The 14,208-nt window shown below is 47.1% G+C and overlaps 1 protein-coding gene across 1 annotated transcript in view; it reads right to left on the bottom strand.

Annotated features, from left to right (window-relative positions):
* The window catches only part of Nedd4l (NEDD4 like E3 ubiquitin protein ligase), a 344,790-nt gene extending 333,646 nt beyond the window's left edge, over positions 1-11,144 (bottom strand). Inside the window, exon 1 of the mRNA XM_052742322.1 lies at positions 10,811-11,144. Coding sequence (XP_052598282.1) covers positions 10,811-10,858 — 48 coding nt within the window. The 5' untranslated portion in view covers positions 10,859-11,144. The remainder of the gene's footprint in view (positions 1-10,810) is intronic.
* Positions 11,145-14,208: the final 3,064 nt, after the last annotated feature.

Below are 14,208 nucleotides of genomic sequence, written 5' to 3'. Positions count from 1 at the left end.
TCCAAAAACTTCCGGAGAACATAAAACACTCCTAGAATTAAATGGTTTTCACGAAACTGTCATGCACAGAAGAATGGAAACATAAATAACAAGTATCATAGTAGATAAAACAACATCAGTAAAAATATCCAATTTACCAGCCAATCATTTATCCTTCCACCTCCCACTCTGATGGGAGCACCTGACCGGCAACGGGATGACCTTGGTACCCTGGGTAAAAAGCACAAGGCAAACACATATCCAACTGAGCAAATATCATATCCATACTGTACCAAAGTCCTCCCATTTTTTCACCTGAACCTTGAAGCACAGGAACGGGGGGGAGGGAGGGGGCCTCTTTCTACTTTCCTTTTGTGTATTTATTAATTTTAATTATACATATTTATGGGGTATATACAGCATAATAATGAATGTATACAGTGTTGTAAAGATCATTATCTCCTTAAACATTAAATTTGAGATTAGCCTGTGGTAATCATATACATTTATGGACACAATTATTCAAATACAGTATGTGATTACAGCTACATGTACATTACAGGTACTGATCAAATCTAGGTAAATAAAATTTCCATTTCCCAATCACTGCCTTTGTGCTCAGACTTCAAGTTCCTCTCTTTAGTTATTCATAAAATACACACGTTCTCATGAACTATAGTCATCCCACAGTCCTACCTTATTTTTAAACTTATAAAGAAAAAAGAAAATTTGTTATAGAAACAAAATGCAAGTGGGTAACCAAGAAAATAATTTTAAAAATTTTCTGTTAATTCCTTTGCTGAAAGGTTGCTATATCCAGCTACTAACCTGCCGGGATACCCCTAGCCATTTTTTTTTTCTATGTGCAAACTCTTTTTACAACAGAATTCTATTGTACCGGTTTTAAAAGTCTCTTTTTCTAAGTGTCTTATTACCGACATCTCCATACTAGTAAACATTCTTCAGTACTATCTCCTACGCACACCCGACTGCACCCTCTTCTCAGCCTCTTTCTGGAAGTGAAGCCAGGAAAAGCTCTCACCCGGGGCTCAGAATGTCCTCTTTCATTAATATTCACTGGATGCTAAGACGTGACTGCAAGGCAGGCATACCAAAGACCAGCTTCTCAAAGATCCTCAGAAAGGTACCCTAGAGCCCCAAATCTCCATGGAGAGGTCAGCTCAAAGAGCACGGCACTCGTGTATCCTCTAGAGCAGTGGTTCTCAACCTTCCTGATGCTGTGACCCTTTAATACAGTTCCTCATGTTGTGGTGACCCCCAACCGTAAGATTATTTCATTGCTACTTCACAACTGTTGCTACTGTTATGAATCGTAATGTACATATCTGATATTTACATTACAGGTTGAGAACCACTGCTCTAGCGTTAGGAAGACCAGGTGAGGCACTGGACACAAACATCTCATTGGGAGAGTGCTTGCCTTGCAAGCCAAGGCCAAGCACTGGGAAGCAGGAGAGGAGGGGGACAGAGGGGAGGGGAGGGGAATGGAGGGGAGGGGAGGGGAGAAGCAAAGGGGGAATGAGGGGAGAGGAGGGGAGGGGAAGGGAGGGAAGAGAACGGGAAAAAGAAATAAGGAAGACTCCTGTAGAATCATCTTTTTGTACACTGTGAAGATATGCCACTCTGACTGGTTTAATAAAAAGCTGAACAGCCAATAGCTAAGGCAGGATTTCCAGGCAGGGAAGACGCTGGGAAGAAGGCGGAGTCACCAGCTGGACACAGAGGGAACAGACATGCAGGAGGAGAGGTAAAAGCCACGAGTCACGTGGCAACATGTAGATGAATAGGAATGGGCTGAGTTAGTTATAAGAGCTGGTGGGACAAGCCTAAGCTATAGGCCGAGCTTTCATAATTAATAAGTCTCTGTGTCATTTTCTATGAGCTGGCGGCCCAAAGGAAAATTCTTTTACAGAAGACAAGGGGGGAGGGGAGGAGTGAATTTAGTGAGAGAACTTACCTAGAAAGGCCCTGGGTTCAGGTCCTAGACCCAAAAATTAATACAAAAATACAACTAATGCATTCAGTAAAAACTCTTCAATTCAGACTCCCCGAACTTCTCAGTGTTGATGCCTCAAATGCATGCCAAAATGTAAATATAAAACTAAGGATTGGAAAGATGGTTCTTCCAAAGGACCCGGATTCAGTTCCCAATACCCACAGGGTGGCTCACAACCATCTGTAACTCCAACCCAGGGCATCCAATGCCCTCTTCTGGCCCCTGCAGACACCAGGCATGCTTGTGATGCACATACATACCCACAGGCAAAACACCCATACACATAAATCAATTAATTAATTTAAAATTTTAAAGCTGCTTAAAAATCTGCCTAACTTCATTATATGAGAACTCTCACTTGTAACAGAAGTGCAACTGGGCCAACTCACTGTATCCTCCTCCAGTAGGAACCTGCTGGTCACTGTTTCCAGTTACAGTTATCACTAATAAAACAATCTCAACCTTTTATCTACAATAGGGTAACTTTATAATATGTTTGTAAAAACACATTGTAAGCCAGGCGTGGTGGTGCATCCATGCAATCCCAGTACTCAGACAGCTGAGGCAGGAAGACCTGGGGTTCAATTCTAGCCTTAGCTATATAGTAAGAACCTGTATTAACACCCCTTCAGCGTGTATGCACAGGCGCGCACAGACACACACACACACACACACACACACACACACACACACACACACACACACATACATGAGTGAGAAAGAGATACAGAATACGACCCAGAACTACCCTAAAGACTCAGAACCAGCCCTCAGTCAGACTGGAAGTGGAAATGTAATTATAAGGTAAAAGCTGTTAATATACACAGACACAATCAAAAGCTGGGGTACAACTCAGGGTCTTGTTACTGCAGCCCAGATCCCAGCCACAAAGGGCACATGCCCTCTGCCTGGGAGACAGGAAGCAGAAACATGCCAGAACCACCTGACTTCAGCCCGCTGAAAACCTCCGGTACCTAGAGCCCTGACCAAATGACACAGGGCTGGATGCCACTCATACCCACAGCAGGACACTTCCCACAGTGTGTATGTCCTTCTTGGTGGGACCACTGACCCAATGAGCCCTTTCATGGTCCAAGTCCAGATGGACAGCACATCACAGCCTCTTTCAAACAAAAGAAAACTCATCCCTGAATGGCCCTTTTCTCTTGGAGAATAGAAGATATAAAGAGAATCCGAATCTCTGAGGGTGCCTGCCTGCCAAGAAGTCACCAAACACTGAATGTGGTGAGAGCCAGGGAAATCGGAGAGGTCTGACATTAGACTTGGTGAATTTCGAATCAATGCACGGCTCTGCAGTCAGGGACAAAAAAGTCAACTCAAGTGTCAAATTCAAACTAGTTACTCAGATACACGTCTGGGAAACGGCTTTTCTCACTTACGGGCATATAGCAACAGTCAGCATTTGGGCCATTTGAATTCAGAGCAAACATGGATAACTACCCTGAAGTCTGGACAGGTATATCCACCAGCTTCAGCTAGGATCTGAGCGACAGGCTGGTGCTGGGAATCAAGAATCTCTTTAGCAGGGCAGGTGATGTGGCTCAGTTGGTAGAGAGCTTAACCTAGCATGCGCAAAGCCTTGGGTCTGAGCCCTAGAGCTATATAAACCAGGCATGGTGGCCCTGTAATCCAGGAGGATCAGAAGTTCAAGGTGGTTCCAGGCTCCACAGTAAAGCAGAAGGTAGACCTGGGGATACAAGAAACCCTGGAGTCCTGTTTCATGAAAAATAAAAAAATCTTTTTATCAACTAAGATTGGAGTGGTGGTACCTAGTTCCTTCTCGGTGACAAGAAATCACAGACAGGCACACACGGCACAACCAGAAGCATCAGCAATCTCGACACAGATAAGGAAGGCCTGGGGCAGGAAGGACCTCTGTGTGCTGGGAATGTTGTGGGAATTTCTCTCCCCAGATCTAAAAGCCTGCCACTCTGAAGTTGTATACACCCTGGGTAAAGTCAGCCTGGAAAACTCCCGGGAAATTGATGGTTCTTGCTGCTCTATCTATTGAGAATCAGCACTCTGGGGGGTGGGGGTGGGGTTATTAAGTAACTGGTTTGTTTTTTATAGAAAATATTGTTTTTTAAATCTAGTTTCTATATTTTTTTATCTCTAAATTATGCATCATTTCCATAGTCTACCAACAAGTGCGGAGCCCAAAGTAACATTAACCGGTAAACAGTACAAACATTGCCACCTATAGTCAGAAAGCAAGAGAATCTGTTTGCATGGCCACCTGCAAGAGAAACATCGTAGCAACAGAAGGAACATTCAGTTTACCCTCCCCACAGCCTTCAGTAATCCCAACACTGGATTAGTTAGTCCAGTAAATTCATCCTCCTTAATGTGAACGATCAAGAGTTTGCTGTAGGCCCAATTAACAAATATTTCAAGCAGGGCGGTGGTGGCGCACGCCTTTAATCCCAGCACTCGGGAGGCAGAGCCAGGCGGATCTCTGTGAGTTCAAGGCCAGCCTGGTCTACAGAGCGAGATCCGGGACAGGAACCAAAACAACACAGAGAGACAAAACAAATATTTCAAAGCCAGGTGTGGCGGCTCTATAACTAGAGACCAAGAAGCCGAGAGGCGGGGAAGGAAGTGCAGAATGTCCCTGTCTCTTTAAAAACAACAACAAGCCGGGCGGTGGTGGCGCATGCCTTTAATCCCAGCACTCGGGAGGCAGAGCCAGGCGGATCTCTGTGAGTTCGAGGCCAGCCTGGGCTACCAAGTGAGTTCCAGGAAAGGCGCAAAGCTACACAGAGAAACCCTGTCTCGAAAAACCAAAAAAAAAAAAAAAAAAAAAAAAAAAAACAACAACAAAAAAAAAAACAACAACAAAATAACAAACTCACCTAACCAAACACCTGCACCGCCAAAATTGAAAACTGTGGGAGTCCCCCCTCCTCTGCTGGTCTCCCTTCCCTCGCAGCAAGGCTAACTCATCAAAATCCCAAAATTAAGGACAACAACAAAACCTGTTTAGCTTATCTTTTAACTAAAACAACAACAAATTTAAGGTAAAGTAATACACTTTCAATCTGTCACATACAGCCATTTGATTTTTTTTATTTTGGCTTTGATTTTCCCCAGAGCTGTGGATCCAACCCAGGACCTCAGACATGAAGTCCTGTTTTTTAAAAATATGCTATTTGAAACACTACACAGGGCAGAAAGGTGATAAAATGAGCAATGAACACAGGTCCCTCTAATTTACCAGGAAGTCAAAAGTGTTGTTGCAATTATGTTACATTCTAAAATGATTCATAACTTTAAAACAGTTTTAATAACATGTAATTCCCATGCGAACCACGTCATCGATTTATAGCCTATAACTCGATGACGTTTACTACATTCACAGGAATCTCCTCCTTGAACACATTCCTTTTTCTTTTAAACACACAGTAAGGCCATGGAAGCGCCCCAGATTTCTGAAATCAACTTTCAGAAACACTTTTGCCAGGAATAGGTGTGCCCACTGTCTCAGAGATGCCCTAGTACCACAGGCTATCTGTGTTCTCCATGGCAGCTAAAGAAATTGCTATCGTCTCAGAATTTCCATTTTGGTACTGTTCTCATCCCTTCTAACAAATTTATCATATTCCTTCAGTTAAGATAGCTGTTTTTCAGTAATAAAATAATTCAAGCATCCTGACAATAAAACAATGTTGTATAAATACAAACAGCCAAAGTTACTCTTTTCTTGGGCCAGGGTCTTATTATGCTAGCCTGCCCCAGCCTCCTCAGTACAGCGGTGACAGGTGTGTGCCACCACAGCTGGGAACACAGCATCTTTGGTGAAGAGGCAATTTAAGACACCATTCTGTCTGCCCACTGACAACAGGGCTTAGATTACAGAGGCTCACAAGTGGGAGTGGACTTGCCACATCACAGGGATGAGGGCCTGGCTTCTAGCTCAAGCATGGCCCAAACACACAGTTTTTAAGTGGCACCATAAAGCCTAGGCTCTATTTTAGTTTCTTAATGTTTAGCAGTTATACCACAGACAATCCACACAGTGGCCCGGCCCTGGGTACCCAGCATCTGAGGGATCAGAACAACCCTAACACAGCTCTAGGGAGGATGTGACCGGAAAGACAGTCCAGCTGCCACCGCACCTTAGGGCACAAACATCATCCACACAGTAACTTCCGAAAGCAGTCTTATCCTGAATGACTTCTATGACTGCCAAGATGGTGTGTGCATCCAGGGTTTGTCCGGTCACTTGAGAAATGAGGTTACCGATGGCTGTTTAGCAGCACCATGGAGGCTCTGGTAGACTTCTCTACCATCAAAGACTGTTCCTCCCGCTCTGGCCCTTGCTCGGATGCAGGTACAAGTACGGATCTAGACACAGAAATCTTGGAAGTGCTAATAGCCCTTGCTCGGATGCAGGTACAAGTACGGATCTAGACACAGAAATCTTGGAAGTGCTAACCTGACAGGGGCAAGCTCCGGTGGAGAAGCATCTGCTTCACAGGCAAAGCTCTGAACTCAAGCTGGAACATCGCAGCAACAATGGAAACCAAAGTTCCACTTCTAGAGACTCTGAAGTCGACCACTCGGAGTAAATCACCAGGTTTCTTCTAAGAAAACTCATCAGTTCTGAAATATCCTTGTTTTGTATTTTAACATCTATGAAATGAAGATAGTTACCAAAATTGACAGTAGGTCTCAATTGGACAACAATATTTGTTTTTCTTCCTCAGTGGCACATCAAACAATGATGCATCTTAAATCGGTCAGGGTCTTAAAACAAAACCAATATGCTCTCTACAGCCAAGAGAACCTTAAGTGTTCAACAGCAAGTTTAGAACTACGCACCAATCAGTAGAGACCCCTAAGGTCACAGAGAAGAGTGCGGGCTGAGGGAGCCACACTCACTGCCACACAGGAGAGGCATCCAAAGTTCCTTTCTGTTGCCAGGTGAGAATGGGGCCCAGAGAAGCCACATTTCTCACCCTTTTTCATGAACCCAAGCTTTAACACAGTATGGAGACCACACTAATGGGAGCCAGCCGTCAATTTTGGTCAAGGAGTGCTTGTCTGCAACCCACAACGTTTAGCTCATTTTCCACCACCATGAATAATCGAGCTACGAAAACCTTTCAAGATGCTTTGACGAAAAAGGTAGCTGTAAGCACACTTGAAGAACTAGGGCTCTGGGGCCGACAGGCCTACTCACTCAACTGAATGTTTTCAACCAGCTCATTTAAGCTCGCTTAGCTTCCATTCCTCAGCCAGAAATGACAGCATACCTCGAGAGTTTTTAAGGAAGCATCAGTTAGAGGACATATGCTTAAGGCTTAGTCCTCATGGCATACACTTGTTTGTATGGAATAAAAGGTCCATCCAAGAACCACCTTATGTCAGCCTGACCTTCATTTTTATGCCATTTGCCTCTTTCCTAGCCACCAGAAATATGTTAAGTGACACAGCCCATCATTTTGTTTGTTTTGGGTTGTGGATTTTTGTTTTATAGTTTGTCTCTTTGTGACAAGGGTCTGGCTTTTAGTCCAGGCTGGCCTCAAGCTCCCCATCCCTCCCTCTGCCTCCTATGTACTGGGATACCACAGCCAATCTTTTCAGAAGGCTGTCATTCAAACTCTTAACACGCCATCCAACAGAAAAATCTCCAAAAAAGGCGGGGGGCAGGGGGGTGTACCTTTCTCAGGCGTCATGAAAGATTTCAAAAGAATAACAATAATATTCATGAGTAAACCATGCCAAAATAGGCCACAGATGGCCACAAATAAATTCAAACAAGAAAAAGCCCTTAAGGACCCAAGCCAGATGCAAAAACTAGTCCAAACCTTTCTGATTCCAAACCAAAGCTGATCCTCGGCCATGAATATGAACTGTTGTTCATTAGCTAATCCCTTCAACACCAGAACTCCTCTGATGGCGATTTCGATTTTGATTCCTGAAACTGACATGCTTTAAACAAGAGTGAATATGAATTCAAAATCACCCAAGGATATTCAGCCGCAATGCATACATAGCACATACCCCCCCCCCCCCCACAGGAGCAAAACCTACATCTTAACCCTTCTCATTCAGTACACTAGCCAGACCTTAGGCGGATGCCCCCAAGCAGCAGTGTCTTGGCTCCAGCATCCTGCTATGATCTAGGTTAGCACCATGCTTGACCAATAATAGCAGTACAGAGCTCACCAGAGCTTTCTAAGATGGGACACGACTAAGTTCATTCCAAATACACAAAGCTTTCTGCCCCCATCAAACACGCACACGTGTCTACTTACAAGAAAACCCTGGGTACAGTGCCCGTTTTTCTGGGGTCCACAAGTAGACGCCTCTCTGCCGCTACATGAGTATCCTCACGTGGTACTTGCAGCCCACTGGCGCTCCCTATTTAACCCAACTTGACAAGCCTCTGGTGCTGTTCATGGGGCATTCCCCTTTCAGAGCCTGTTCATGACTCCCATTTGTTTGCTTACAGAGTAATAGGGGAGACACGGCAAACGAAATCAATTTAACAATTTGTGATTAATACTATCTATGAAGGTGTTCTGTATGTCTTCAAAGGGCCCCCTCCCCGAACGGAGAGGAACCTCCCACACCAAACAAATAGCTTAGAAATATGAAGGCAATCATTTTCTACTGGGGAGAGAAAAATGAAAAAAAAAAAAGGCAGGCAGATGAGGCTTATTTTGGATCATATATGATGTGTGGGGAACTAAACAAGACCATCCACAGCAAGGCAGTAATATATAGATAAACAGTGTTTCCATCACCTCTGGTTATTCGCTATACAGCCCCTCTGACAACGTGCAGGAGCCAACAATCACGGGCAAGCCCCCACACACTCGGTTCTGTGTCTGTGTTCTTCACTTTCACACCCCACACCAGTCAGGATCAGCACTGATTCTCAAGACAAAAGTGGCAAGATGCAGCCCAGCCAAGGTGGATTCTGACACTGGCTGCCAGCATAAACAAAGCTTGCACCCACAGCAGTTGACAGGAGGGATTCCTTTAGGCAGATGCATTTTCCAAAACAGCCTTAAACAATTTCTTTCAAGGAGCTTTTAAAAATAAACATGTTATTTTTAAAAATTAAGAGACCCTAAGATGAAACACAGCTGTCTTCATCCCCCTTGATACCTCATCCAGAGAGCCCCTTTCTTTGTTCAGGAACGTCAGTATCTCAGCACCTCCAAGAGCTCCCTCTGACTGCCCTCCAGCTCCAGACAAGGAGCTGGGAGGAGAATCCCCTGGGTAAACAAAACAAGTCTACTCTCACCCATCTCCAGGTAATACACACACACACACACACACACACACACACACACACACACACAAATTTATTTTACACAACCATGGTAAATAATCAAAAACACATCACACATTATTAGGATTGTGATCATTCTTTGATAAAATAAGCAATTCGGCAAGCACTATCAAAAAATAAAATCAACCCCTACAGGCCCTGCCTACCACAAGATACCCATTTCATTCCACACTTGGGCGGAATACACACACACACACAAGCCACAGTAGGAAAGCTGTGAAAGACACACACACACACACACACACACACACACACACACACACACACACACCATGCCAGTAGGGAAGCTGCTGAAAGCAAAACCATAGCGTGAATCTTGTCTCAGATAATAGACTCTCTTTAAACCCCACCCCCATCACTAGAGAAAGAGGGAGCCTCAGAAAGAAAGGAGCGAGGGTAAGGAAGAGAAATCGAGAAAGCCCAAATTTCCAGGCATCCACTTTTCATGAAATGCACAACCAGGATAGGAAATACCTTCCTGCTGAGTAATGCTTCATGGGTTGTAAATTCACCTCTCGAAAGGGGAGCCAGACCTGGGCGCGCACCCCGCCAGATGGCGGACCACTCCTACCTGCTCCATCCAGCCTGCCTGTCACTCCGCGCCCGCGACAGGCCTCCCACCCCCCTTTTTTGGCAGAGCTACACACCAATAAGAGTCGAGAACGGCTGGTCGAGTAAGGGCTGAGCAGTGATTTAGCAGGATCGTTTCAAAAGGGGGAGTGGGGACCGCGATGAGCGAGTGAGGTTTTTTAAAAACAAAGCCCTCTCTCCAGTCACACCGACCGTTTGGGGGTGTGGCTTATTTCATTTCGTTTTATTAATAAAAGAGATCAATGGAGCTTTCTTCTCTCCACCCACCCAGGAGGTGCCGGGCTAAGAATCCTCTTGACGGGGAACAAATGGCAGGGCTACAAGCTTTCCCTAAGTTTCCTGCAACACCTGCCTCCTTCTCAGATCACACACCAAAACAGGAGAGTCGGGAACGCACAATCCCAGCTCCAGACTTTGCAAGACCCAGGGGCGACGGCACACAACTCTCCGGGTGTCCCCAACTCTCTCTGGGATCTGCACACATCCGCTGCCGAGCGCCCACTAGCAAGAGAAGTCCCAGGGGGAGACACCAACCAGGCTCCTCAGCAATCCCCAGATCGCCTGCGCCACGCAGAGACCCCTAAAGCGACCCAGACGTGACACACGTCACGGACTCCTGGCTGCAGGGGCATGACCAGGAAAGTTGCCCAACAGCCCCCCAAGAGACGCGGTTTGCAGAGGAAAGGGACCCGCGGGGCAGCGGCGCACGCGGCCTCCGCCCACCCCGAGAGCCCCGGGCAGAGGAGCGCACCGCCCCGGTGAGGAGGGAGGACCAAGTCACCCACCGCTCGGGACCGCTCTGGGTCACCCGGATTCCGGGACCCACTGCTGGCAGAGGAAGCGCACAGCCGAGTGGCCTCGTCCCCTCCCCACAGCGCTCTGGGCAAGGAACTCACCTCCTCTTCCGAAAGTCCGTAGACGGGCTCCCCGAGCCCGGTCGCCATGGAGCCGGTGCCCCGCGCGGGGTCCTAGACGCTGCGACCGGCTCAAGTGCGTCGCGGAGCCGCGACCCTCTGTCCTTCTGCGCCGCCCGGCGGGGAAGGGCCGGCAGGTGAGGCTGCACCCGGCCCCGGCGCCGCTTCCTCCCGGAAGGCTGCGGGGACGCGCGGACTGGCGGCTCCGAGAGCGCGCCGAACGGCGGCTGGCCGAGCGCTCTCTCTCTCTCTCTCTCTCTGCTCAGTGCGGAGCCCGCCGGGCTCCCGCCCCCGCCGCTGGCTCTCCCGGCCTCCCCGAGCCCGCTCAGCGATCCCGGGACCCGCGCGCCCGCCCCTCGCCTGCTCCGCCCGGCCTCGCTCTCCCCGCCCCGCCTGCGCCGCCCGGCGCCCACGGGGACCCTCCCGCTCGCCGGGGCGGGCACTCGCGCCCCCCAAGCCAATCAGAGGCCGGGCTGGGGGGCGGGCCGCGGGGGTGGTAGTGTTTCGCCCCACGCCCACCCCACCCCCGCGCCTCCTGGGTCACCCGCTGCAGAGTGCTGAGCTGGGGCGCGCCCTGGCGGGCTGGGCCCTGCCGGGCTGACCCTCCTCCTTGCCCCGCTTCCCTCTGTCTTGGGGATCCAGTGGACTGGACCTTGCGGGGGCCGGACCATGAAGACACCGTGCAAACAACAACAAAACCACTGCTTCCGTTTTTATCTGCCTTTTTTTCTTCTTAACCCAGAGTCCCCGGGAGCGTTTAAAGAGGGCGACGATGCATGTTTCTAGACCCCCTTTAAATTCTTGGCCGCTGTGGCAGGCCAGACTTGGCTAACCGCTTCAGCTCCCCAAAGCGATTCGCCTGGCTGGGTGGCCAGCCTAAGAGAGGCTGCCCCGGTGTGGCCGCGAGTCGCCATTGCTGTCAACTCTGCTGGGAACAAAACCAACTCTGCGCCCGCGCTCAGTACACACCCACCCACTTGAAACCAGGCTGCCTGGTTCTTTGATAAAAGCTTTTTTTTTTTTTTTTTTTTGTGAGGCACAACGTGAAATACCAAATTCAAGTTTAAGTTTGTCCTTTACATATGCAAACGATGGAGACGTCTTATTAGCCACCGTGGGAGTCTTCCCACATTCCAGATAGGGAATTTCTCTAGCAAACCCTTCATTTAATCTTTCGATGTACAGGAAGGAATGCAAGACGCTACTTTAAGTAAGTTGAGAGAAATTCGTCACTCTACTTTTTTCAAGAAGCCTTTCCTAAGAGCCAGGCGTGATGGCATATGACTTTTAATCCCAGTACTAGGGAGGCAGAGGCAGGCAGATCTCTTTGAGTTTGAGACCAGCTTGGTCTGCAGAGTGAGTTCAAGACAACCAGGTCTATAGACACTGTCTCAAAACAAAAAACAAATAGAAAGGAAGCCATTCATCCCTTAAATTTAAATGTTGAGTGCAGTGGATTGATTAGAAAAGAAACAGGAAGAACATGCTATTTGCCTTTAAAAAGAAATCACCAGAGTGTCTGGTTTTGTCTGGGAGGTTAGGATTTTCACTGAAGGAAGAGAGAACTCACAAGATCAACAGACTCTCCTTGCCTGTCCCAGCTTAATGACCAAATACCTGGTATGCACCCTGCAAATCAAAAGGAAAGGTGGTCCCACACGCCTCTACTTGAACTCACGCAGACACACATATATAAATATAACAAATTTTAAGAAAAATAATCATTTCTGATCCTAGCGATAAGCCTGACCTAAATGTTGGAGCCCACCGAGGTTTCCTAGTGGCTGCATAAGAGGATAATTGGGCCACCAGCCTGGGTACCAGGTGTTTGGAAGGGTCTGCACTTGGCTGTATCTAGCAAGGGAAGGTCTTTTGCCTCCTCCCTTGGCATTGTTATAAAAAGCCCTTTTGAATAAAGGGCTGGTGGGTTTTGACCCAGGCCCTCCCAAGGCTATTCTGTGTTTCTGTCTTTCCTCTTGTCATCTAGGTATCTCTTTCTATCTAAATATTTCCCACTTCTCCCTGCTCAAGAGTACCCTGGTCGTAAAAGTGGGGACTGGTCCCCCACACTTAAACAACTATTCTCTCCAAATAGAAACATTCTCTCTGGGAGCCAGGCAGACTCCCTCAGACAATTGCAAGGCTTCTAAGCCCTGAGCTGGTTACATAAAAACAGTAAATTGCTGAGGGGAAGGCCGGCTCTCCAGTGGCACTGCCTGGAAGTTGGGCAGGGAGCTCCAGGGATGCAGCTGTCATGAGCAGCTACCCATGTCATATAGATGGGCTTCTCCATGATGCAGCTGACTTTGAGTCACCAAGCCCCTCTAAGTGATCCCGATAAACCCATCGGTTAGGTGAGCTACGTTAGAGGAACTGTTTCATCGTGTCCTCTGAGAGATGAATATACATCTGTTCATCTCTCCCCAGGAAAAGTCAGACAACAGGCTGAGTCATCTGGATACTGTAGAAGGGTGTCATACTTCTTCATTGTATCTTTCATCATCCTGCTCCCTCCCCACCTCCAACACAACAGCCCATGCCACCTGCAGCCGGGGTCATGCCCTTGACATTCACATGGTATGCATGTATTACATTCTCAAGGAATTAATAAGTTTATATTAAAATATACATAGGAAATTTGCCACGCATCATTCATTATGGACAGTTTACAAAATTATGATCTGTAATATCATTCAATGTCCCAGATGAACAGATTCAAACAAAACATTTACTTGAGATCTGTAAAGGAAGCCTTACTGCCTTTCAAGGAATTGATGAGTTTTTACACTGTGGATGACCAAAAAAAAAAAAAAAAAATTGTCTTACTTGATTGTAATTTTGTTGTTTTGGGTTTTTTTTTTGTTTTTTTGTTTTGTTTTTTTGTTGTTGTTGTTGTTGTTGTTTTTTAGAGACAGGGTTTCTCTGTGTAGCCTTGGCTGTCCTGGAGCTCCCTCCATAGACCACTGGCCTCAAACTCAAAGAGATCCACCTGCCTCTGCCTCCTGAATGCTGGGATTAAAAGCATGCGCTGCCACCACCACCCAGCTTCTGATCGTGGGTTTTTGTTTGTTTATTTGTTTTGTTTTTGTTTTTTGTTTTTTGTTTTTTTTGCTTTGGCTACCAGAAGATACAGAGCACCAAGCCATAAAAGAACTCACTTCAAATTATTAGTATCCTTTGCAACTGTGTACCAGCTTTCTCCCTGTGCAGTGGGTGGTCTTGTACACTGGATGCAGGGTAGAAGCATGTGGGTGGTCTTGTACACTGGATGCAGGGTAGAAGCATGTGGGTGGTCTTGTACACTGGATGCAGGGTAGAAGCATCCGGGTGGTCCTGTACACCGGATGCAGGGTAGGAGCATCTGGGGAGCTTTAAAAATA

This window comes from Peromyscus californicus, unplaced genomic scaffold (genome assembly GCF_007827085.1).
Source record: "Peromyscus californicus insignis strain IS unplaced genomic scaffold, ASM782708v3 Scaffold_17__1_contigs__length_78620276, whole genome shotgun sequence".
Taxonomy (NCBI): Eukaryota; Metazoa; Chordata; class Mammalia; order Rodentia; family Cricetidae; genus Peromyscus; species Peromyscus californicus.
Note: the sequence above shows the minus strand (reverse complement) of the source record. Positions and strands in the feature narration are given on the sequence as shown.